The sequence below is a fragment of the Hyla sarda genome, chromosome 9 (assembly GCF_029499605.1).
Source record: "Hyla sarda isolate aHylSar1 chromosome 9, aHylSar1.hap1, whole genome shotgun sequence".
Lineage (NCBI taxonomy): Eukaryota > Metazoa > Chordata > Amphibia > Anura > Hylidae > Hyla > Hyla sarda.
The window spans coordinates 79,855,510-79,881,620 of NC_079197.1; the positions used below are offsets into that span (position 1 = coordinate 79,855,510).

The 26,111-nt window shown below is 40.9% G+C and overlaps 1 protein-coding gene across 3 annotated transcripts in view; it reads left to right on the forward strand.

Moving 5' to 3' along the window:
* The window catches only part of ATRX (ATRX chromatin remodeler), a 252,284-nt gene that overhangs the window by 187,868 nt on the left and 38,305 nt on the right, over positions 1-26,111 (forward strand). For all 3 annotated transcript variants that reach the window (XM_056540843.1, XM_056540841.1, XM_056540842.1), the window contains 6 exons: positions 8,162-8,299; positions 9,555-9,730; positions 12,135-12,252; positions 21,555-21,697; positions 22,021-22,112; positions 22,658-22,827. In XM_056540843.1, coding sequence (XP_056396818.1) covers positions 8,162-8,299; positions 9,555-9,730; positions 12,135-12,252; positions 21,555-21,697; positions 22,021-22,112; positions 22,658-22,827 — 837 coding nt within the window. The remainder of the gene's footprint in view (positions 1-8,161; positions 8,300-9,554; positions 9,731-12,134; positions 12,253-21,554; positions 21,698-22,020; positions 22,113-22,657; positions 22,828-26,111) is intronic.

The following is a 26,111-nucleotide window of genomic DNA, read 5'->3' on the forward strand; positions in this document are numbered from 1 at the left end:
GACACACACGTCATATGTCACATGCTCCTCGATAGGGCTCCATCGGGAGGACGGGACAGTGGAACGGCAGCACCCGACAGAGGACATCCACAGGTGAGCTGTCTGCAAGGAGGGGGCTGCTACTAATATCTACGGGGGGCCTGCTGTTGCTGTCTAAAGGCGGGCCATGCTGTCTACGGTGGGGGAGGGGGCTGCTATGTAAACGGGGGCCCCTGCTGCTTTCCAAATGGGGGGCTGCTACTAATGTCTACAAGGGGATACTACCTACTATTAAAGGCAATCTTACAGCAGAGTCACCTGCACTAACTTGAATTTATAGGTAGATGCAGGTGACCCGGTTTCTACCGCTGCTCACCATGTGGTCATAGGTCTCGCCGCCAATGCAAATTCCCTGTTCTGTCCAATGGAGAAGAGAGAAATCTTGGCTCATACTACAGCAGCCGCCTCCATTTTACACAACAAGGACCCACATATCATACGGTAAACTGCGCCAGAAACCGCGTCACCCTGGGGTCAGATTCCCTTTAACCCCTTAACGACGCAGGACGTATATTTACGTCCTGCGGCGGCTCCCGCGATATGATGCGGGATCGCGCCGCGATCCCGCATCATATCGCGTCGGTCCCGGGGCTAATAAACGGCCGGGACCCGCGGCTAATACCACACAGCGCCAATCGCGGCGATGTGCGGTATTAACCCTTTAGAAGCGGCGGTCAAAGCTGACCGCCGCTTCTAAAGTGAAACTGAAAGTATCCCGGCTGCTCAGTCGGGCTGTTCGGGACCGCTGCGGTGAAATAGCGGCGTCCCGAACAGCTGATCGGACACCGGGAGGGCTCTTACCTGCCTCCTCGGTGTCCGATCGACGAATGACTGCTCCGTGCCTGAGATCCAGGCAGGAGCAGTCAAGCGCCGATAACACTGATCACAGGCGTGTTAATACACACCTGTGATCAGGATGAGAGATCAGTGTGTGCAGTGTTATAGGTCCCTATGGGACTTATAACGCTGTAAAAAAAAGTGTTAATAAAGGTCATTTAACCCCTTCCCTAATAAAAGTTTGAATCACCCCCCTTTTCCCATAAAAAAAAATAAAACCGTGTAAAAAAAATAAAATAAACATATGTGGTATCGCCGCGTGCGTAAATGTCCAAACTATAAAAATATATCATTAATTAAGCTGTACGGTCAATGGCGTACGCGCAAAATAATTCCAAAGTCCAAAAAAGCGTATTTTGGTCACTTTTTATAACATTAAAAAATGAATAAAAAGTGATCAAAAAGTCCGATCAAAACAAAAATCATACTGATAAAAACTTCAGATAACGGCGCAAAAAGTGAGTCCTCATACTGCCCCGTACGTGGAAAAATAAAAAAGTTATAGGGGACAGAAGATGACATTTTTAAACGTATACATTTTCCTGCATGTAGTTATGATTTTTTCCAGAAGTGCGACAAAATCAAACCTATATAAGTAGGGTATGATTTTAACCGTATGGACCTACAGAATAAGGTGTAATTTTTACCGAAATATGCACTGCGTAGAAACGGAAGCCCCCAAAAGTTACAAAATGGCGTTTTTTTTTTCGATTTGGTCGCACAATGATTTTTTTTTCCGTTTCGCCGTGCATTTTTGGGTAAAATGACTAATGTCACTGCAAAGTAGAATTGGCGACGCAAAAAATAAGCCATAATATGGATTTTTAGGTGGAAAATTGAAAGGGTTATGATTTTTAAAAGGTAAGGAGGAAAAAACGAAAGTGCAAAAACGGAAAAACCCTGAGTCCTTAAGGGGTTAAAATAGAAGTACTCGTACTTGGTATCGGCGAGTACTAGAATTAAAGTATCGGTACTCGTACTCGGTCTTAAAAAAAAAAAAATGGTATCGGGACATAAACCTATTTGGTGTCGCTGTATGTGTAAATGAAAGTAAAAAAAGATGAAATGTCTATAGGTATAAAAAGTGATCAAAAAGTCCCATCAAAACAAAATTGTTACCAATAAAAACTTCAAATCACTGTGCAAAAAATTTGCCCTCACACATCCCCATATATGGAAAAATGAAAAGGTTATAGGGGTCAGAAGTGGACTTCTTTTAAACATACAAATTTTTGTAAAAAAGTTTTATAATTTTTTAACCCCTTAAGGACTCAGCTTCACCTTAAGGACGGAGTCATTTTTTGCAATTCTGACCACTGTCACTTTAAGCATTAATAACTCTGGGATGCTTTTACCCATTATTCAGATTTTGAGTGTTTTTCGTGCCATATTCTACTTTATTTTAGTGGAAAATTTTCGTTACTTGCATCCTTTCTAAGTGAAAAATCCCAAAATTTCATGAAAATTTTGCATTTTTCTAACTTTGAAAAACTCTGTGAATCTATTTGGAATATCCATTTTCCTTACAAGCAAATACAATATGTCCACTTTATGTTGGCATCATAAAATGGAAATATTTTTACCTTTTGAAAAAATTGGAGGGCTTCAAAGTAAAGCAGCAATTTTCAAAATTTTCATCTGAAGGGACAGATGTTACAGAACTACAACTCCCAGCATGCATGGGCAGTCTAGGCATGCTGTGTTGTAGTTTGGCAACATCTGGAGGGCAACAGTTTGGGCACCACTGTAATAGTGGTCTCCAAACTGTGACCCTCCAGATGTTGCAAAACTACAACTCCCAGCTGTCTGGGCATGCTGGGAGTTGCAGTTTGGCAACCACTAGAAGGGCAGCAGTAAAGATAGCTTTTTGGTCAGTTTTTATTTATTACCCTGTTCAGTTTGTGGCAGCTGACGCGTATGAAGAAACCCAACCTGGTGACTCATGTTTTTTGCAGACAATATTTTGCCTTCGGCCTTCACGAGTGATCAGGTTATCATTTTGGAACAATCGCAAACACTTTGATGAAATTGCTAAAAGGAGCTCACCGGCGAAAATGTACTTATCCACTATCCTGTTGATAGGGGAGAAGTAGCTGATCGCGGGCGGTCTGGCTGTTGGGACACCCCCATGATCTCCAGGATGGAACAAATTTTTTTGCAATTTAGTACAATTTGTTGCAGATTTTGCAATGTGGCTTTATTGCAGGGCATGTGTAACATGGACAGGTATGAGTAGGTTCAACTTCTGGGAAAGAATGAACTCCTGATGGAAACCTGACAGGCCCCATTTATAATCACTAGGATTCGTAGGGTCCCATTGGTATTCATTATGCAACAGAACCTTCAAGGTGTGGTGTATGTCACTTCTAACAGATTCTGCAAACTTGACCTATGTAGCTTTTAGGGAGTAATTGCTGCCATACCTTGATATCTCAGTGGGCAGTTTGACTTTACTGATGCAAAAATCAATTAATATTGCTTACAAACCCCAAATGAACATGTATATAAAGATTGCGTGTATGTAATAAATATATATAAATATATGTGTGTGTATGTGTATATATATATATATATATATATATATATATATATATATATATATATATATATATATATATATATTGTATATAAAATATGTATATGTCAGTATTTTCCTCAGGGAGAGGACACCACTTCTGGTGTAAGAACGGAGATTCAAGTAGGCCATTTAGCACTCCGCGGGCTTCTGGGTACAAAAATATGCAAATTAGCTCACCACACCACCTTGCAAAACAGCCCAGGCTCCACTTAAGAAATCTCAGAACTGATTGGGATTTATGCCAAGCCAGAACTGGAGAGAGAGTTCTTGCTTGGCTTAAACACTAATCAGTTCTGAGACTTCTTAAGTGGAGCCTGAGCTGTTTTGCAGGATGCACTACCTGTGAAGGTGGTGTGGTGAGCTAATTTGCATATAATATAAAATATTTTTTTTTTTAAATAGAAAAAACAAGTTTATGAAGCCACTATTAGTAATTGTTTTCACCACTTAGGGGGAGATTTATTAAACTGTGTGAGGGAAAAAGTGGAGTGATTTCCCCACAGCAACCAATCCCAGCTCAGCTAACAAGCTCTGGTAAAGTGAAAGCTGAGCTGTGATTGGTCGCTGTGGGGAAATCTCTCCACTTTTTCTCTCACTGTTTAATAAATCTCCCCCTTAGTGAGCAAGCTAGTTTGAGCCTTAAAGGGGTTATCCAGTCAAATATAACTCATCCCCTGTCCATAGAATAGACCTCCTGAAATCAGGCATTTATACTCTGACTGCTGGGGCCCACTTCTATCTCCAGAACGCCCTGGCTATCTCAGCTGAATGGTGAGGTATATGGCACCTGCCCACTGACACTCCATGCATTGTCTATTGGAGCACTAAAGATAAGAGTACAGTACAACGCTCCCATAGAAACAGTGCTGTCTATCACTCCATACAGCTAAGGGAGCCGGGGCCCTGTACTGGAGAGCAAGTGTGGTGTCAGCAGTCAGACACCCAGAGATAAAATTCCTGTGAATAGTAAGTTATTTTTTGGTGGATAGCTCTTTTAAAGGGGTACTCCACTGACATGTTCCTAATGCAGTCGGGAACACTTTTAGTTCCGAATGCTGTGTGTGTGCTGTGGGGGTCGGCCACGCCCCCTCGTGACGTTAGGCTTTTCTCCCTCAATGCAAGTCTATAGGAGAGGGCGCAACGGCCACCAAGCCCCCTCCCATAGACTTACATTGAGGGGGCATGGCCTGACGTCACTAGGGGGCATGGCCAACGCGCATACAGCATTCGGAACTAAATTTTTTGAACGCAGATGGAACTGGCTAGTAGAGTACCCCTTTAATGCTCAAACAGTTTTCAGCTATTTCTTTTTATGCAATATCCTGGCTGATTAGCTTCATGGAGGCTTGTTTTTTGTGGGACAAGTTGTAATTTTTAAAATTTAGTATATGCCTCCGTCTAAATTGAAATAATAAAGGCCGCATTCTTGCCTCCCCCTGCACTGCAGCTGTCTCTTACAGCAAAAAAAAAAAAAATCCCAGTCTGCTTTTTTTTCCCTTTAGACCTAGATGGTGTCCCCTTGTTATAGATACAGTACAGGTAAGTATGCTGGTTGTACTTAATTAATGAAGGGGGAGGCAAATACTAAACTTTTATATTTTAAACTCAATTTGTACACAATGTACTTTTTAGTTATCTTTGTTCTGAGGTTCAATGCAATTACAACAATACCCTTATTTACATCATTTTTAATTATTTTACTACTTTTAAAGTTTGTTAGCAAATTAACTATTCCTGAAATCACCCCTATTCTGGACAATATAACTAAATTTTTTTTGTCCTTTGGACTTTTTGAGGGCTCATCTATAGTGTATGTATGTGTATATATGTGTATGTATGTGTATATAATTTTTATTTTTTTTACTACTTTTGCTCCCATTTTTTTTCTCCATGGGATATGATGTGACAAAAAAATCAGCAATTCTAGATATTTGTATTGTTTTGCATTTACATACAGGATCAATAGCTCTTGCTGTATAGACTCATGCACTGCATGATGTAAAGGTATGGAATAATGCACCAGGTACTAGACATCCATTCCATACATTTGTCTCCTAGGGGTTAAAAACAGGGATTGACAGATTATCGATTTGACCGATATTCCCGTTTTTCTAAGTTATCGGTATCGGCAATTACCTTGCCGATAATGCGGGCGCTTTAAATCAATGAACTGCAGCGGCTTTTGCGGGGCCAGAGACCGCCGCCTGCTTCTCTCCCATTGTCTGTCCTGAGTCCAACCACCGCCGCTGCCCCATTGACTCCCCCATCCCCGGTTTTATAATTACCTATTCCCGGGGTCCGTGCTACTTCTGGCTCCTGCGGTGTCCTGCACTGTTGCTGTGCGCTGCGCAATGACGAGTGATGTCCTCAACGCGACGTCAGTCAGTGGCCCGGCGCACAGCAACAGTGCAGGACACCACAGGAACCAGAAGTAGCACGGACCCCGGGAATAAGTAATTATAAAACTATGGATGGGGAGGCAATGGGGCAGCGGTGGTCTCTGGCCAGTGGATAGGCAGGGGGAGGCATTGATTTAAAGGGCCTGCTTTAAATCATTGATCTGCAGCAGCTTGTGCGGGGCCAGAAACAGTTTATCAGGGTATACCTGCGCACACACACACACACACACACACACACACACACGCACGCTCATTTTACCAAGGATATTTGGGGGGAAAATTAAAATGTTAAAATGCACAGAATATCGGTATAAGTTATCAGCTATCGGCCTGAAAGTTCACAGGTTATCAGTATCGGCTCTAAAAAACCAATATCGGTTGATCCCTAGTTAAAAAAAATAATAATGTATGTGTATATATGTTGTATGTATGGGTGTGTATATGTGTATGTATGGGTGTGTATATGTGTATGTATGTATGTATGTATGTATGTATGTATATATGTATGTATATATGTGTGTATATCTATGTGTGTATATATATATATATATATATATATATATATATATATATATATATATATATATATATATCCTCCATAATAAAAGTTCAAATCACTCTTTCTCTATTTTTGACGGAAAAAGAGGTAAACTCTTGATATGGCCGCTTGTGAAAATGTCAGAATTTTTGAATTATGGTATATTGTTTTTTTTTTTTTTTTTGTTTTGTCACATCCTAAAAAACAAAGTAAATCATAAAGTACAAAGTCAGTGTTAAGTCGTAAGACAAAAAAATATATAAATTTGGTATCACTGTACTTTTTTGTTTCACATTGTTTTTTATAATAAAGTGGTATTACCTAAATCAGCATTTTTTTTTTTTTTTTTGCATAAGTAGGTACTAAATAAACATAATGTTAACCCCGTAACTATGCAGGACGTAAATGTACGTCCTGGTGAGCTGGTACTTAACACACCAGGACGTACATTTACGTCCTATGCATAACCATGCAACCTGATAGCAGCCAGGGACCCGCTCGTAATGGCGGACATCCGCGATCGCGCAGATGTCCGCCATTACCCCTCAGATGCCGTGATCAATACAGATCACGGCATCTTCAGCATTGCGGACGCTAAAATGGATGATCGGATCGCCCGCAGCGCTGCCGCGACAATCCGATCATCCAGCATGGCAGCCGGAGGTCCCCTCACCTGCCTCCGCTGCCTTCCACGGGTCTTCTGCTCTGTTCTGCGATCGAGCAGACCAGAGCAGATGATGACCGATAATACTGATCAGTGCTATGTCCTATGCATAGCATTGAACAGTATTAGCAATCGAATGATTGCTATAAATAGTCACCTATGGGGACTATTAAAGTGTAAAAATAAAAGTTTAAAAAAGGTGAAAAGCCCCATCCCACAATAAAAACGTAAATTGTCCTATTTTCCCTATTTCACCCCCTAAAAGTGTAAAAAAATATATATATTTTTTATACATATTTGGTATCCCAACTATTAAAATAATTTATTGATACCGTACAGTGAACGCCTTGAACGTAAAAAATAGTCCAAAATAGCTGCTTTTTTTTTTTATAACATTATATTCCAAAAAAATTTATTAAAAAAGTATTATGTTTTATATAAGCAAATATGGCATCAATAAAAAGTACAGATCATGGCGCAAAAAATGAGCCCTCATACCGCCGCTAATACGGAAAAATGAAAAAGTTATAGGTCTTCAAAATAGGGGGATTTTAAACTTACTAATTTTGTTTAACAGTTAGCGATTTTTTTTTAAGCGCAACAGTAATAGAAAAGTATGAGTATCAAATCATGGGTATCATTTTAATCGTATTGACCGAAAGAATAAAGAACACGTTACTGTAAATTGTTCAGCGTGAAAAGGAAACCTTCCAAAATTAGCAAAATTGCGGTTTTCTTTAATTTCGCCACAAAGTGTTGTTTTTGGTTGTGCCATACATTTTATGGTAAAGTGAGTGATGGCATTACAACAGACAACTGGTCGCGCAAAAAACAAGCCCTCATACTAGTCTGTGGATGATGATATAAAAAAGTTATGATTTTTTGAAGGCGAGAAGGAAAAACGAAAACTTATAGTTCTTAACCCCTTAAGGACTCAGCCTATTTGGGCCTTAAGGTTACCTCTAAAACTAGTTTATGAATCTCCATAAAATACTTACTGTGACTTATGTTTGTGCAAAACAAGTTGTTGAGAGAGAACTTTTTGTAAGTTGTCTAGCTTAATTCATACACACACACACAATATTTGATTATTTTTTTTCCTCTAGGCCCAGACTTCGTTATATGTGATGAAGGCCATATTCTTAAAAATGAAGCGTCTGCTGTTTCTAAAGCTATGAATTCCATAAGGACAAAAAGGAGGATAGTCTTGACTGGAACCCCACTTCAGAATAATTTGATAGAATGTAAGTATATTCTTATATGTAGACTGATACCCGTATTTGCAACCTCTTTGGAATATAAATAGTTGTGAAATATTCAGATTTTTGTTGTATTTTCTGTATGCGTTTCTCATATCTACATGTCTTTGTGGTTACAGACTAGGAAAAACCCTGTGTAATCTAATCCTGCATACTCCTACATTCTGTCCACTTCTTGTTAACCTACTGGGACACATAGAAGGGGTTAGAGTGTGTGTGTATATATATTCCAGCATCACTTCCAAATGGCGGGAAAATGTTAGATGAAACTTGGTACACATGTTAGGCTGGGTCCACACTACGTTTTGTTCCATACGGGAGCGCATACGGCAGGGGGGAGCTAAAACCTCGTGCTCCCGTATGTGACCGTATGCGCTCCCGTATGTCATTCATTTCAATGAGCCGACCGGAGTGAAGCGTTCGGTCCGGTCGGCTCATTTTTGCGCCGTATGCGCTTTTACAACCGGACCTAAAACCGTGGTTGACCACAGTTTTAGGTCCGGTTGTAAAAGCTCATACGGCGCAAAAATGAGCCGACCGGACCAAACGTTTCACTCCGGTCGGCTCATTGAAATGAATGACATACGGTCACATACGGGAGCGCGAGGTTTTAGCTCCCCCCTGCCGTTATGCGCTCCCGTATGGAACAAAACGTAGTGTGGACCCAGCCTTACTTCTATTATCAGCCACATCTCCTCCCACAAATCCATGCCAATACAAAGCCATACACTCTTCTATTTTTGGCCTACAATTTTTTCATCACAGCTCAGCCCCACCTGAGGTCGGGGTATGAGGACCAGAGTATCTTCATATGGGCACTGCTGGGTACTCTGCTTGTGGGGCAATAAAGATGTGTACAGAGCTGTGGTTCTGGCAAATCAACCCTCCACCAATGTAAAAGTAAAAAATAAATCAGTTGACGATCGAGCATTTGCTTGTTAGTTGCCTTTTAGATCTGTTACACAGGGCAATATTAGCCTCTCTGGTTGGTAATCACCCCACATAATAGTGCCTTTAATCACATCGTAATGATCAAAACAGGTACACACTAATGCATAGATATTCTGGTTTAAAAAAAAAAAAAAACTGTTAGAGAGAAACTGTTTTGCACTTCATTGGTAGTTTGTAGTGCTTCTTTTTCTACTTTTATTTATTTTATTTTTTAAATATTTACTTATTAATTCTATAATGTGTGTTTTTCAAGCCCAGAACTCCTAAGTGTAAGATGTTGTGTTTTTAGATCACTGCATGGTTAATTTCATCAAGGAAAACTTACTTGGTTCCGTCAAGGAATTCCGAAACCGCTTCATAAATCCTATCCAGAATGGGCAGTGCGCAGACTCCACCATGGTAGATGTCAGAGTGATGAAGAAGCGAGCTCATATTCTGTATGAAATGCTGGCTGGTTGTGTGCAGGTAAATTTGAGATGACAAAGGCTGTTGGATTAGTAATTCTAATTTATCAGTACATTTTAAATATGTCACAGGGACATCCAAATCTTATCGCCCGGCACCCGGGGCATGTAGTTCCTGGCGCCGGGCAGGTGAATTTTTCACAGATTTAGCCCTGTATCGGGCAAGCATGGCCGGACCGACTTCCCTCTTTATTTTTATAATGCCGGTGTGAAGTGCAGGAGCGGACGCAGACATGCATGGGATGCAAGTCTGCATCTCACACCAGCGCTCAGGGTGTATGGAGCAGACTCATGACTCGAGGAGGCTCCCAGCTGATTTCAGTAGCTGGGGCCGCTGCTAATAGCTTGGCATGCGGCTATTAACCCAATGCTCGCCGCAGCTATAAACCCTTTAGATCGCTGCTGTCAAAGTTCACAGCGGCGTCTAAAGGGACCTGTTAATCATCCCTGGTGGTCTGGTTGGGCGATTCACTGTGGATGTAACCGGAGGGCTTACCTCTGCATTCATGGCTGCCCCATGGATCTGTATTTGATTGAGCCTGCCTTGAGCAGGCTCAAACAAATGAACACAGATCAATGGCGTTCAATAGAACTGCATTGATCTGTATGAGGGATCTAATGATTCCTCCTAAAAGTGTATTTAAAAATAAGAATAAAAAGTTTAAGGGTGCATTCACATGCTATTACTAGCAGCGGGTTTCACGCTACCATTGATTTGAATGGGTCCACAGACAGTCCACAATAGTGTCAGAATTGTGGACCCATTTAAATCATTGGTAGTGTAACTCGCAGCGGGAAACTCGCTACTAGTGTGTGAACGCACCCTAAAAAAAGAAGAAAAAAAACACCCATTAAAGGAAAACTGTCAGCTTTCTTCCATCCACTAACCAGTGGTACTGGCTGGTAGTGCGGGGAGGCTGATCAGTTTCATGCTTACCGTGCCCAGATCCGCTGCGCCATTCTGCCTTAATCTTCTATTTTCTGTATATTCAAATGAGGTGCTAACTGGCACTCTTACGTCAGTGCCAGGCTGCAGCGCCGCCCAGCTCATCAATATTCCTCCCCTCCCTCTCCCTGCTCTGTAATGAAGAGAGAGGGGAGGAATATTGATGAGCTGGGCGGCGCTGCAGCCTGGCACTGACGTCAGAGTGCCAGTTAGCACCTCATTTGAATATACAGAAAATAGAAGATTAAGGGCAAACGGCGCGGCGGATCTGGGCACGGTAAGGATCAAACTAATCAGCGTCCCCCGCACAACCTGCCAGTACCGCTGGTTAGTGCTGGGGGAGAAAGCTGACAGTTTTCCTTTAACCCCATCCATATTAAAAGTTCATATTACCCCTCTTATTCCCGTTTCCCATATAAAAATAAACATTGGGTATTGGCATGTTCATAATTGTCCAAACTATTAAAAACCCAAATTTTATATCCCGTACTGCATTTTTTATGTTTAGAACATCATATTCCAGGAAAAAATGAAGTAAAAAGGGTTAGTCAGATGAATACCAAAATGGTACCGATACATACTGCAGATTAAGGCCCCAAAAATTAGCCATTATACAGCACAGTATATGGAAAAATAAAAATGTTATGGGGGTCAGGAATTTAAAAAAAATAAGTTAAAAAAATAATAATTTGGTATTGGTATAATCTGGCTGACCTAAAGTATTAACCCCTAAAGTTTGAAATTGTCCTCTTCTGACCCCTATAACTTTTTTTTATTGTTCCATGTACGGGGCGGTATGAGGGCTAATTTTTCTGAAGTTTTGATCAGTACCATTCTTGTTTTGATCAGACTTTTTGATCGCTTTTTATTCATATTTTTGTTATAAAAAGTGACCCAAAATACGCTATTTTCGAATTTGGAATTTTTTTGCGCATAAGCCATTGACCGTGCAGTTTAATTGATGATATATTTTTATAGTTCGGACATTTATGCACGCGGCGATACCACATATGTTTATTTTTATTTACACTGTATTTTTTTTATGGGAAAAGGGGGTGATTCAAACTTTTATTAGGAAAGGGGTTAAATGATCTTTATAAAAAAAATTTTCACTTTTTTTTTGCAATGTTATAGCTACCATATGGAAAAATGAAAGGTGTCATTACAAAGGATAACTGGTACTTCAAGAAACAAGCCTCATATAGGTCTGTAGATGGAAAAATAAGAGTTATGGCTAGGATAGTTCGAGGAGGAAAAAAGCGCAAAGTGCAAAAACTAATATGTACTCTTGTTTGAAATTATTTTGTCTACCAGGACCAGTGGATTTTCATGAGGGACAAGTAGATTGTGTTTTAGTCCCTTGGAAAAGTAGTTTTTTTTTATTTTTTATTTTTATTTTTTTATTCCCACACCCCTGTGTCAACATGAAAACTGATGCATGCTTATTTATTTATTTCAGAGAAGAGACTACTCAGCTCTGACAAAGTTCCTACCACCGAAGCATGAATATGTCTTATCAGTTCGGATGTCTCCAATACAGTGCAAACTTTATCGCTACTATTTGGACAATATGGCCAGTAGGTAGTTTTTGGTATTTTTGGTATAGCTGTAGGTAAAGTGTGTAACTGTTGTGCTGTTATTTATTATAGTGAAGTTAGTAAATCTAGTTCTCTGAATGTGGTCAAGTGGTAATTTGAAAATTTCTACTTATGATTTAGAGGTCTTTTGTATGCACAGCATATTTCTCTTCTGTATTAGTTATGTATATTCTTGCCTGACTAAGCAGTGTGATTATAGTATAGAATATTATTTTACTCCTTTAGCTGGCTGTCATTTTTTTCCAATCATTTAAATTGGAAAACCTCTAATTCTAGAAAAAAGAAAATCCTGGAAGACACCCTTTAATACTGGCTAAGCAATCTATTTTTTATGTCTGTTTATTCCTCCATAGTTTTCAATATGCTTGTGTAAATACATCTTCAAATGGTCTTAAAGCAGAATAATAGAAAATAGGACAGAAAAGCATATCAGGAATTTCTCAGAAATTTCATAAAGCTCCTAAATGAACTTTCAGCATGCAAAAAAGACATTGGCCCACATTTACTATTGCAAACCAGACATGTTTTGTCGGGTTGTGCGCCAAATTCTGTTGCATTGCACCAGAAATTCTGTCTGTGCCAGATTATGCTCCAGAATTTGCGCCAGAATTGAAACAACCCGACTAACTCTCCATTTTGCTAAGAGAACCCCAAAAAGGGCGTGGCCGTCAGGAAATGGGGAGTGGTCTCCAAAAAGGGGCCTGGTCCCGACATATTCACAAAAACCCAACATATTTACTTAGGTTTCCACATAAAATGTGGTGGATTTGAGATGAGGAAAACCAGACAGATCAGAGCATGTGTGTAAAAAAAAAAAAAAAAAAAAAAAAAAAAAGTGTAGGGAAAGTGGAAAATGTAGGGAAACCTTCGTAAATACCGTGGAAAATAAATTGTAGGGAATTAAAACCCACAAAGATACCTACACTCCACTCTTAGTAAATAAGGGCCATTGTGTTCTCTTTTTTTTAAACAAATACAGTGACCGGTTAGTGGGTTTTCCATTAATCTGAAAACCTGGACACTAGCTGTTTTTTAGTCACGATGGTTAAAGGGGTATTTCAGGAAAAAACTTTTTTTTATATATCAACTGGCTCCAGAAAGTTAATCAGATTTGTAAATTACTTCTATTCAAAAAATCTTAATCCTTTCAGTACTCATGAGCTTCTGAAGTTGAGTTGTTCTTTTCTGTCTAAGTGCTCTCTGATGACACCTGTCTCTGGAACTGTCCAGTTTAGAAGCAAATCCCCATAGCAAACCTCTTCTACTCTGTGCAGTTCCCGAGACAAGCTGAGATGTCAGCAGAGAGCACTGTTGCCAGACAGAAAACAACTCAACTTCAGCAACTGATAATTATTGAAGGATTAAGATTTTTTTAATAGAAGTCATTTACAAAACAGTTAACTTTCTGGAGCCAGTTGATATAAAACATTTTTTCATGGAATACTCCTTTAAGAGATTGAGATCCCATGTTGAGGAGCCTCCATGAATTAACTTGAAGGGGTTATCCAGCATTAGAAAAACAGAGCTTTTCTTTAATTATTAAAAAAAAAATAAAACTGCCTCACATTTGCCTGCTGAGTGTGGTTTTGCAGCTCAGTTCCGTTAAAGTGAATGGAACCAGGTTCTCCAAACCATTTATTAAGGGTTAACTGACATCACTTTCATGTTGCCTGCACCACAAGTCATCAGGGTTGTCTCCCCTGCAGCTCTTACTTTTCTCTCCCCCCCAATCCTTCATTGATATATCTCTTAGTATAGGGAGAGATCTATAAAACAAGGCTGGCTGACTGAAAGGACTTTCTTTGCATTCATTTGGGTGCATACACATTGCAGTTTCACTCTAGTGGGAGAATTTAAAAACGGAATGGCCTCCAGCCATATACCTGCCGGACTCTGTTCACATTTCTGTGAGCCAACCGGAGTCAGCTACTGATTTATCAATTCCTTTTTCAACCGTATCCTCTTTTGAACTGGACTGAAAACCATGGTCTGCTGCGCATCTGGTTTAGGGTAGGGTTACATGTAACGGATGCGCAGCATGCTCAGACATCGCAGAGCAGCCACGTTGTCTGAGTACACTGCTCATATGTGTGGCTGCTTGGAGCGGCAAATTGCGAATACGCTTCGCATCAGTTACGCGTGACCCTATCCTTAAAAACCGTATACGGTCCGAAAATGAGATGGAGTGCAGGCTGTATGTAGGACCCCCTTTAATTACCACCTGTAGGTAGGAACGGTAGTTGGAAAAAAAAACTCATCTAAGCTTGGCTCGGCTCCACGCATTCTCCTCCTGCTAGTAGGCTGGGAGCATATCTACTTTCAAGAAGCACATGACACCACTGTGCGTACAGGAGAGAGGTTTTTGAGGCCTCTAGTGGCCAGCGTTTATCCTAGAACACCTGTAGAATTTGGATGTGCTAGGATACCTGTGCCATACCGTCTCCATTTTCCCCACTGGACTACCCCGCCACTGGCGGACCAGATACCCACCCCTACTCTAGGAATTACAGTTGCATACCATGAAGACGAAAGGAATCCAGCTCACAGGAATGGAGAAGGTAATTAAAACGTTACTTTTACTAGCTCATGTTAAAAACATCATGAACAAACACAAAGAAAAAAGGGGGGACCACCCCTAGACATAAAAACAGTACGCAGATGCGTTTCGAGCTACTGGAGAGCTCTTAGTCATGGCTGCTTAGCACTGTTAAGACACGGTTTATATATGCTGGTAACGGAACTGAATGAATAGTTGCACGTGGTTTAACCCGCGAGGCACCAGGTAGGAATTTCCAGCGTGTGACGACATATCCGGACAATCCCGGCTCACATGTGACAAAAGCTAATGGGGATACATAGCACAAATCATACCAAGCACTGTGGTATCCCTTAGCAACAGTGGTCAAGTGCAGTATGGAACGTGGACATCATTTAGAAATGAATATAGCACAGTGTACATGGTAAAAATGATCAAATGCACTTGACATCACCTAGCGTAAGAAAGTGAAAGATGTATATACAAAAAAGAGAGAAGAAAGGAGTACGGACTAATATACATGAGTTATGAAAGCAATGGAACAAAATAAAAGTAACGGAGTGTAGATTAATCTACATATGCAAAAAATTTTAATTAGTTCCAGTATAGAGTTAAGTATGCAGTCCAGCAAGGGATATAGAGCAAAACAGGATGATAAATATAATGAAATGAAAATGAAAAAAATAATTGACTAGAAAAGGGGAAGAAAAAAAGGGTTAAATTAATGCAAATATGGAAAAACCATAACATTTAAAATGAAACAAGCAAAGAATAACCTGTCAAGGCTGTCACATATGGTGTATAGTATGTATACTCAATAAATGTACATTAGGTCATTGCAGTAATTCAGACTATTGGGTGCACGGAAGTCCAGGGATAAAATCCAATATGCCTCCCATGCAAACACCAAACTGGTCCAATCACCACCTCGTCGGGGCTGATGAACCTTTTCTATCCTTACTATAGAGATGCAAGAGGAGTCACCCATATGTATGTCTCTAATATGTTTGAGACCGGATGAGCTTCTAGTACCAATATCTTGTGGGGAAAGTGAGGTACCTCTCATGTGTTGTGCCACTCATACACCCCGAGAGCAGCCATAACATAAAGAGGGGGAAGCTGGTCTGGCCCTGCTTGCCCAAAGCAGGGCTAAATGCATAACAAATTCACTTACCCAGGTGTCAGGCAATAGGTTTTCCACATCCCTGAAGTATCAAAACACACAAAAAAAACAGATCTCTGCCTTATAATCAAAAACACAGAAAGAAAAATATGTATATAGATCAACCATTAGAAATATCTTTGAGACATATATTGAAAAGAACATTAATTAAAATGCAGGATATATGTACAGAGACATTCATGGATGGAGACTGAACAAGAAGTGGAGGCCTACAATACCTATCAGAGTATTTACAGGTAAACCAGGGGCAATCTAGCGGACACCCCTACTGCCCTTTAGGTAGTAACTAAACAGGGTGAACACAAGTGTGCATGATGGTACAATATAATTCACTGGCGCAATCTGAAGGTATAAGGCTAAAACAAAAAGAAAACCGTAATAACCAAGTGGAAAGATGTAGCTGGCAAGCCTTCACCACCTAAAGTTTCGCTCAGAATGGTTTCTTCTGTGGCATCTCAGCTTAGTGGCCAGAATGAATACTGCAAGATTTCAGGATTATATATAGTGAAATAGAAATTTATAGAACAACATTACCTTAAATTCTTTACAAATTTGGTAAAATTTTATTTAAACAAAAGGTTATGACACACACTATTTTAAGGTATTTTTTCCCCAAGCTTTCGTTGATTTTCATTGTGCGTTTCCAAGTGAAATTGCGCTACATTTAACGGGAGATGGAAAATGTTTCCTTTTTTTTTTTTTGCCCATGTCAACCTGTGCCTAATTATTTCGCAATGACCTAAGCTGTCCTTACACATTAGTTGTTGTCCATATGCTTGTGTATCTGACACCTATCTGTTCCCCACCCCCCTTAAAGAGTTACTCTGCCCCTAGATGACACATCCCCTATCCAAAGGACCGCCGGATCGCCCACAGTTAGACATCTTAACCCCTATCTTATGGATAGGGGTTAAGTTGTCTAGGGACGGAGTACCCATTTTAAACATGCATACGTTGGGTTGTGTGGGGGTAGCCACTGCCATGTGTCAGCTGCATAACTAACCAAGAACAAAAGTATAAAGCAGTTGAAGTCCAGCTGTCTGACAACCCCCTCCCCCAACATATGCCTGCAGGAGGATTGGAAGGCCATCTTACACTTTAGAGGGTCAGCTCCTCTTGCAGAAATAGATGGGTTTCACAGACACTGTGTATGGATAAATTTAGAATTTAATTTCACACTTCCATACAAACGTAATGCAAGGACCCTTACTGCATCATACAGCATCCTTGTGTGTGTCCACTGCTGTGTGACTTTGTGGTGCCTCTGCATAGGCATGGTTTTTTGTCCTTAGGTTTTGTTTGAGTTCAGGAGTAGATGGCTCTATAAATTGTAGACATTCATATCTCTGCACATGAGTTGTGTTAGGGATACAGTGTGAATTAGTATCTGGATCTGTGTTCGGAACCTATGAATGAAAAACATTTCTGAACAAGGCAATGATTACTTCCTAATGCTCTGTAATGTGCTGAGTCAGCAGGGCATTTTTTCAGTACATCAGACGTCTGTATAAATTGATGAAATTAAATAGCAGGTTAATTTATCTGGTTAGTTTATTGCTGCTGCTATGATAGGCATCCTTCAAAGGCCCTTTTTCCTCTTTCTTTTCTTGTATTTGATGGAATTGTCCTCTGAAGATTTTTACAAACTTGAAAGCAGAAGGATATCATAAGTATGATTAGACTTTGTACCAGTGCATGATGGGCACCAGATGTAGAATCTGGGTACAGAAAGTCAGCCATTGTCTTAATTGTTTTGATTGTGCTTTTGTGCAGCTAAGAACGCCTTAGATAACTTGCCAACTGGCTTTTTTTTTTTTTTTGTCAGAAATTTTTGAGACTATTATCATTAGACTGGTTTTGATTTTAATAAGATACCGATTCAGGAATATTAATAAATCATGTTCATTCGTAATGCCACTCTATCCTCGGGGAAAAATAAGTAATCTAATCATTTGTGAGCCCTGCTTAGAATGGGATCATATCATTTTGTATTTTTATTTTCATGGTCTCTCCTTTTATCAGAGCACAAACACTTGATGTGCATCATTATTCTGTTAAAGGACTGAACTATCCTTACCTGAATCCTGAATGAAATTGTCATGTTCTTCGGGGATGGACTGTCATTTACCTAATTTTCTTAAATTATTAAGTCTTTGTATTTGTGGTGGCCCAGTATGGGAGATGTTACCCCGTACCCTTGCTGCCCTGTCAGGCAGAGGGCCCCTTGCAGCGGTCCCCCCCCCCCCCCCCCCCCTGTACATATGTTCTCCAGTGTATTGTATTATAATAAATGTATCTTTAAGAGTTATGTCATGTGATTGTTACCCAGGAGGTGTCTGTGACCAGGTGATCCCAATTTTGGCCTCTGGGCCGCCTGCTAGTCTCCCCCATATAAGCCCTGGGTGGAGCTAGCTCGTTTTCTTTCCTTACAAGTCTCTGCTGAGGTCCAGTTCAGTCGTGCCTAGTGTGTGTGTCCAGAGTGTGCGCGGCCTCCATCAGAGTCCTGCAGCCCCCATCATTTCAAGTAAGCTTAAGTCACAGCTCTAGGAGTCAAGTCAGTCCCGGTCATCTGTTAAGTCAGCATGGTCTGCATTCAATTTTCCATTCCTACTACAAGTCCCAGCAAGCCCTTAAGGTCTCTGTGTCACTGGTCACCCCCTTGGGCCCTGGCTGAACTGTATAGACTTTGCCAACTGTCTACCCTCAGTAAAGCTACCGTTGTCCGTAACTTGGCGTTGGAGTCTTTATTGCCCCCGTGCCTAGCCCAGGATCCAGCAGTATACCTTCGGGTGGTTTTAGGCTACCATGCCCTGGCATCACAAATACAAGGGATTAATGCCATCTGCCCCTAGAGTAACGGCATCTGCCCTCATCACACCCGCTACCATATAATAATAAAAATATGGGACCACAACTACAAAAGCCTAGCATGTGTCAGCAGAGTGGGAGTGTGACCCTTAAATATTTATTATGCGCAAATATTAATTGCTAAACAATTAAAGATTAAATTGATTAAATATCTAATATAAACCAGTTAGGGCACATCCTCGAGGAGTATGCTAAGATTTTGTTTGCTTAGATGAAGCCTAAATGTAGTACAACTTTTGTAATATGCTTTGTTTTAATTTCTCACAATTTACTCGTTTAACTTTCAGAAGCTGAATAGCTATACAGACCTAATATACTTTCATACACATTTGCTTTCTGTCAATGAATACTGTTTATTTTTAATAATGTGTATTGGTGTTTACAGTGGCATCTATAATGTCTAGACCAGTGGTCTCCAACCTGTGGACCTCCAGATGTTGCAAAACTACAACTCCCTGCATGCCCGGACAGCCAACGGCTGTCCGGGCATGCTGGGAGTTATAGTTTTGCAACATCTGGAGGTCCGCAGGTTGGAGACCACTGGTCTAGATGATAGATCAGCTATTTGAGTTGTTTTTTCCCTCCCTTTGATCACCCATTTCTGATATTAGCAGCACCAGCAATGCATGGCACTCATCTTGTTCTTCATCATAGGCATTAGTATTGTAGGTGTAAAACAGTCAGACCCATTTTGTTCCTGCCCTATACTTTCTCAGTAAACTTTTTGAGTCATTTGGGTTATGTTTTTGTCACTTCGTATAAAAACATTTTTTTGCAGTTGTTAGTAAATTTGCATTAAAGAGCGCTGTGATTATTTTAAACCTCAGCTTTTTTTGCCATAGTACAACCACAAAATTAGAATGCAGCCCTTTAAAATGTTACTGTCCATGCACCTGTCCATGCTTGGGGATCTCAGTATTTTATCTGCTCTAGCCAAAATAGTACATGTTTAGAGGTTATAATACATTAAAAACTGTCCTCACATGATTGTTATTAAAGAGAACCTGTCCTCAATCAGTTGTCCCGTTCCTCTATTATCATCGTTATGCCTACGACAGCAGTGGTTACATCAGCATTCTCCTGCCATGCAGAATAAGGAAGATAACAAGGGACTGGGCCACGGATCGGGGATAGGTTAAAAAAAAAAATTATCACTGTCACCCGCACTACACGCCTGCACCAAGAGTTTAGTGCGAGTGATACTGATGAGCCTGCTGTCAAAATAACCAAAACACAGGTGCAAAGGGGCCATCATACCCATTATATTTGGAAGCCATGATATTACTTTGAACACAAACTCTTCTTTATTTTTTTTAGTTATTTCATGACATAATTACTTTAAAATGTGAAAAAAACTATGGCCATGAACTATCTTTCTATTTCATTATTCAAGGGGTTATTTGGCTTACTCTCCTTAGTCTCCCACTGCTTCCAAGATGAAGTGTTCAGCGGCGGCCTGCTTAGCCAATCACTAAGTGACATGGTATGCTGCAGCAGTCAGTGATGGTTCACAGCAGAAATGGCCCGTTTAGCCAAATCATGCAAATGTAGAGGGGCCAGGGGGCGCTTATGCGGGGGGGAACTGTATCAGGAACTGTGTTGTGGCTTTTGTTATAACATAGAAAATGCACAATAGCAGCAACAACAACATTACAGAGCAATATATCATGCTGGGCTTAAAGGGGTAATCCAGCCAATTATAATTTTATTCATTCTATGTGGCTGGGCAACCACCATTAAAGTAATAAACTTTAACCTGCTGCTCCCCTAGTGCTACCGATATTAGTCTACCATCCTCCGGCACAACACATTACAGGTCAGCTTAGCACCAGCCGCAGCAATCTCCTTCCTCGGCCAGTAAAAGGCTGAACATGTCATGTAACTGACCCAGGCACCAGGAGGAAGGGCGAGCCTGGGCCTGTTACAGGACACTGCTGCTCAGCCTGTCACCAGCCGAAGTGGGGCATCACTGTATCAGACGAAAAGCGTGACCCACAGTGTGATGTGTCAGGCCCCAAACCAGAAAGACCAGGGCCGAAGGATTGGAGACTGATATCTATATATAACAGCTGCTTTTGGTACAGAATAACACACTGACTCATATGCACTTTGTAAATTCCATGCATTTCCAGTGGAAGTGATACTATGATCCATGTTTGCATCAATGACAGACTTTTCTAGCACATTAGTGCTGCAGCCAGTCAGTGCCCATAATGTTATTAATGAAGGGAATGAAATGCAAGTAAATGGCGCATACATTTCTATTTTAGGCTATGTGTCTCTTCCTCTCCTTACTTGCCTAGGCGAAGCAGTAGTACAACAAGAACCAACGTAACTTCTTTTTTTTTTTTTTTTTTTCCCTGTCCCCAAACTGTTCACATTATTATATCCTTACTCAATATCTTGAATGACTTTTTTATTGTGCCGTCAGGGAATGGCTGCAAGTTGCTTTATTAGACTGAGCTCTGGTCGGTGTCCATGTCAGTAATTGACAGCTAGGTGTACTCTATTTCTGTGCACATAAAGCATGTGGTTTTCTTTTTTGTGGTTTTAGATAACGCACTAGATTTTCAATTTAACTTTTCATACTCAAAAACAGATTTCTGTATTGAGACTAAGTGTGAAATGAAAACATATGCTGGGAACTTGTAAAACCTTGCCATAGTCCCCCATATAATCCTTTTACCTTGACAGGTGGTGGTGGTAGTGTTGGTGGTGAGGGAGGAGGCACAAGAGGCAAGTCTGGAACCAAGCTTTTCCAGGACTTTCAAGTTTTAAGTAGGATCTGGACTCACCCTTGGTGCTTGCAGCTGGATTATATTAACAAAGAAAATAAGGTACGGCAGATATCAGACTACATATTTTTGACTCTGTTAAATGTTTCCCCAATAAACGATTCCAAATAGTGGGTAGAATTTCGGTGAAATAATGGAAATTTGTTTTTTAGAATATGCAGTGCTATAGATTTGACTGCTGCTCTTTCATCTGTGATCATATTCCTTTATATTTCAAGATATATGCCCATTATTAAAGCTTTGTTTGAAATGATGTAAGCCAGACTTTTTCCAATTGACTAAACAGATGTGTTTCAGTTTAACACGACAGTGCCTGCTGCTGCTGAGACATTCATGACGTCACCACGATCGGTTTTGTTTTTTAGGGTTACTTTGATGAAGACAGCATGGAGGAGTTTATAGCATCTGACTCGGATGAATCCTCAATGTCACTGAGTTCTGAAGAAGAAACCTCATCGTAAGCACTTTTTACACAAGCATTGAAGGGGTTACAGGTCCATAGGGACTTTCTACCTCTTTTCCCAATGGGTACAACAATATTATGAATGCAATCAAAATTGGCCTCTATGGCAGAGCAGTCTACCTACAAGAACAATTATTTAGTGTTTATCATCTTCTGCCAGAAAATCACTTAACAATAACGTAATGTGAAAGATCACCAGGAATTAGTCAAACAATCAAAGATAAATGCCAACTGATTTTACTTGTGTCCTGCCATGTGGTGCCAAAATGTGAATTAAATTATGAATCAACTGGTTACACAGTTTTATAGAAGGTATGTTTATGCTGCGTGCAGGCGGTGAGCAGCGTAATTACTTTCAGATTTTATTTTCTTCATTGCAACTAGCTCGTGTTTGGTATACTTTAAAGTTTGAGAGTAGTTTTACTCGGGCTGCATAGATGTATTGAACCACAACTGTGTTAGAGTAGCAGAGAGTATTTTATGAAAACTTAAAATAGAAAGCATGTCTCTTATGTACTTAAAATGGTTTTAATTTTTAGGAAGAAGAAATCAAAGGGAAAAAGCAAAAAGGAGAGCAGTTCAAGTGAAGAAGGAAGTGATAATGATGTAGAAGTTATAAAGGTGTGGAACTCTAGGTCTCGTGGTGGGAACGGAAAAGACTCTAAAGTAGAGGAAGTTTCCAATACTCCTGCAGTTAAAGTGGAAGAAAGTGAGTTGGTCTTTATGTCGTATGTAAAAGCTTGGATGCCAAAGGTTGAAACTAAAACTGTTGGAGCGGAGTGGAATTTATTGAACCTCCTATGCCTTTTTTTTGTGACATAGAAAAGTTGTACAGTGATCCCTCAACTTACAATGGCCTCAATATACAATAGTTTCAACATACAATCTTGTTTTCTGGACCATTGTAACTTGAAACCAGACTCAACATACAATTCTACAGACAGTCCAGATCTGTGAAGCGTGTCACAACCGGAGGAACTGACCAATCAGAATGGGCATTTTACTGGTAAATTACCTGTATTACTGAAGCATATGCACTGGCTGTCTGTCTGGTAGCGCCCCCTACAGTACAGGGAGGAACTACTTCTCCTTACCTGTGCCAGGGTTAGCTGCTCCTTTGGACACCAAGTAAGGGTGGCTCCATTTGGGACACTGTGTTCTGTATAGGACCCTGAAGAAGCTCCTGTCCTCTACATAAACCATTGGGGGTTGCGGCGCATTATCGGCTTATCGGCAAGGTAATTGCCGATACCGATAATGCCCAAAATCGTGATTATCTGCCGATAATCAGTCAATCCCTACTTCAGAACCAATTACCAGGTTTTCATAGATTTATGGTCTCAACATACAATGGTTTCAACATTCAATGGTCATCCTGGAACAGATTAATATTGTAACTTGAGGGGCCACTGTACATTTTTGTTCAAGGCTTTGTTTTCACAATAATTTTCTACTGTTTACACTTTTGCGCTGCTTGCGATACCTTGCTGAAAATTAGGAAGGATTTAGCAGGAGGGTTTTGACCTAAAAAATGTCAGGTATTTTTTCTCAGCTAAAATTAATAACAGATGCCTAATGGAATCTGGACTGACCCCAGTCATGGGACCTGTCGGGGAGGTTGGTGTCCAATGTGAAGCACTCTGTCTAGCCTGTTATCAACTTCTGTAATGGACTTCCATAATGCTGATGTGAATAAAGCTTAAGCTACTTAGAAATATTTGATAGATACAAGAGGTAGAGTATGGCTTTGTTTGGTCTTCCAATTTTTCAGCCTGCTTAAGGGTGCGTTCACACGGGCATATTTGTCAGCGGATCCGCAGCTGCGGATCCACTGACAAAGGCCCCTAAAGTGCTACCCTCTTTGTGCCTGCTAATAGCGGCAATCCACCGCTACCAGCAGACACACTGCGATGTGCGAGTTACCCTGCAGTGTACTCACTCACATCGCGGCCGCTCTCTGTGTAGCTCAGGGAGCTGGGGGAGCGGCCGCGATGTCCGGGATGTGCGGATACACTGCGACTCGCACATCACAGTGTGTCTGCTGGTAGCGGTGGATTGCCGCTATTAGCAGGCACAAAGAGGGCAGCACTTTAGGGGCCTTTGTCAGCGGATCCGCTGACAAATACCCCAGTGTGAACGCACCCTAAAGTCATGGCTCCGCCCCTCATGACATCACGGCCCGTCCCCTTAATGCAAGTCTATGGCAGGGGGCGTGACGACCGCCACGCCCCCATCCCATAGACTTGTATTGACGGGGGCGGGCCGTGATGTCACGAGGGGCGGAGCCGTGATGTAACGATGCTATGGTTCCTGTATTGCCCGTCATTACGTGCAGAGCGATCTCGCTCTGCGCAGTAATGATAGCGTGGTGCTGCAGCAGCGGGACCCCGGCGATCTGACATCTTATCCCCTATCCTTTGGATAGGGGATAAGATGTCTAGGGGCGGAGTACCCCTTTTAGGGTACATTCACACATACGCAGTTTTGATGTACAGGATTTTCTGCTGCAGATTTCAATGTAAACTAAATGACTGACTGAGCACAGCTTCTAATCTGCAGTTACAAATCCTGCGCATCAAATCTGTGCAGGATCCTGTATGTGTGAACACACCCTAAGGGTTTTTCCCTGAATGTAAAAAACTTGAAAAAAAGAGTCAGGTTGCTATAAAATATAATACGTACATTTTTGTCCAATCCCCCACCGCTGCTGTCCGATGGTACTTGTCACATCAAGCAGCGAGAAATAAGGTCTATTACAGTCACGCAGGAAATGCCTTGTGTTTGTCAGCTGCCTGTAATTTGGGAACCATTTTTCTTTAAGGCATCTTAAGGTGTGAGTGTTGTTTTTGTTTGTTAGTAAAATTGACAAACTTATCAGGGATTGTCCTTTCTGTAGATTTTGTAGGTGAAATGTCTTAAACATTTCCAGTGGTTGTTTTTCTTGCCTTGGCTGCTGTTTAGAGACATTTCCTGATATGTATGGCAGATTAGTAGTTTATTTTGGCACTGAAAACCAAATCTGAATATGTATGGAATAAAGCAGACGATTATTGTCACTTTGGAAAATGATGCGCCTGTTACTTCCTCTGTTTAATTCAACATTACTAATTACTTGCTCAGTATCAAAACATCTTCAGAGACAGTTTAAAGGAGATATCCAATAGTGAAAAATCTGAAAATAAGTACCTGCCACAGGTTAGACCTTGACTCCATGATGCCACCGCACTTTTCATTATATGTCTGCCCCATGCCGTGTGTATGCTATGCCACTGTGAATATAGCAGCACTTCCTGGTTATGGAGCCTGAGCTCCCAACATCCTCTTCACACTGAAAAAAATTACTTCCTCTCAAGTCTATAACAAATGTACACCCCCAAAGCCTGCCCATATCCCGCCCTACTGTGCTAAATCTCTGCCCTTCTTGCTCACCAATCACAGCACTCACATATTGAACCAATCACAGAACTCACATATTGAACCAATCACAGCACTCACATATTGAACCAATCACAGCACTCACATATTGAACCAATCACAGCACTCACATATTGAACCAATCACAGCACTCACATATTGAACCAATCACAGCACTCACATATTGAACCAATCACAGCACTCACATATTGAACCAATCACAGCACTCACATATTGAACCAATCACAGCACTCACATATTGAACCAATCACAGCACTCACATATTGAACCAATCACAGCACTCCTGCTTGAGCCTGAATGAGGACGTACACAGCTCCTCCCTCCCCTGCTCTGTTTACACAGGCCCTAATTTATCATGGGGAGGTTTCAAGTTTGCACAGGGCGAGCACTGAGAGGGGGGATGATTTCTATATGTGAGGAGACATATTACACTGCAGGGGCTGGTGGTGTATAGACTACAGGGAATAAATATCATACTGGGGATGATTTCTATGTGTGAGGGAGGACTCCTGAATGACATGCTGGGAGTTGTAGTCCCTGTTGTGTGTGTATGCCAGT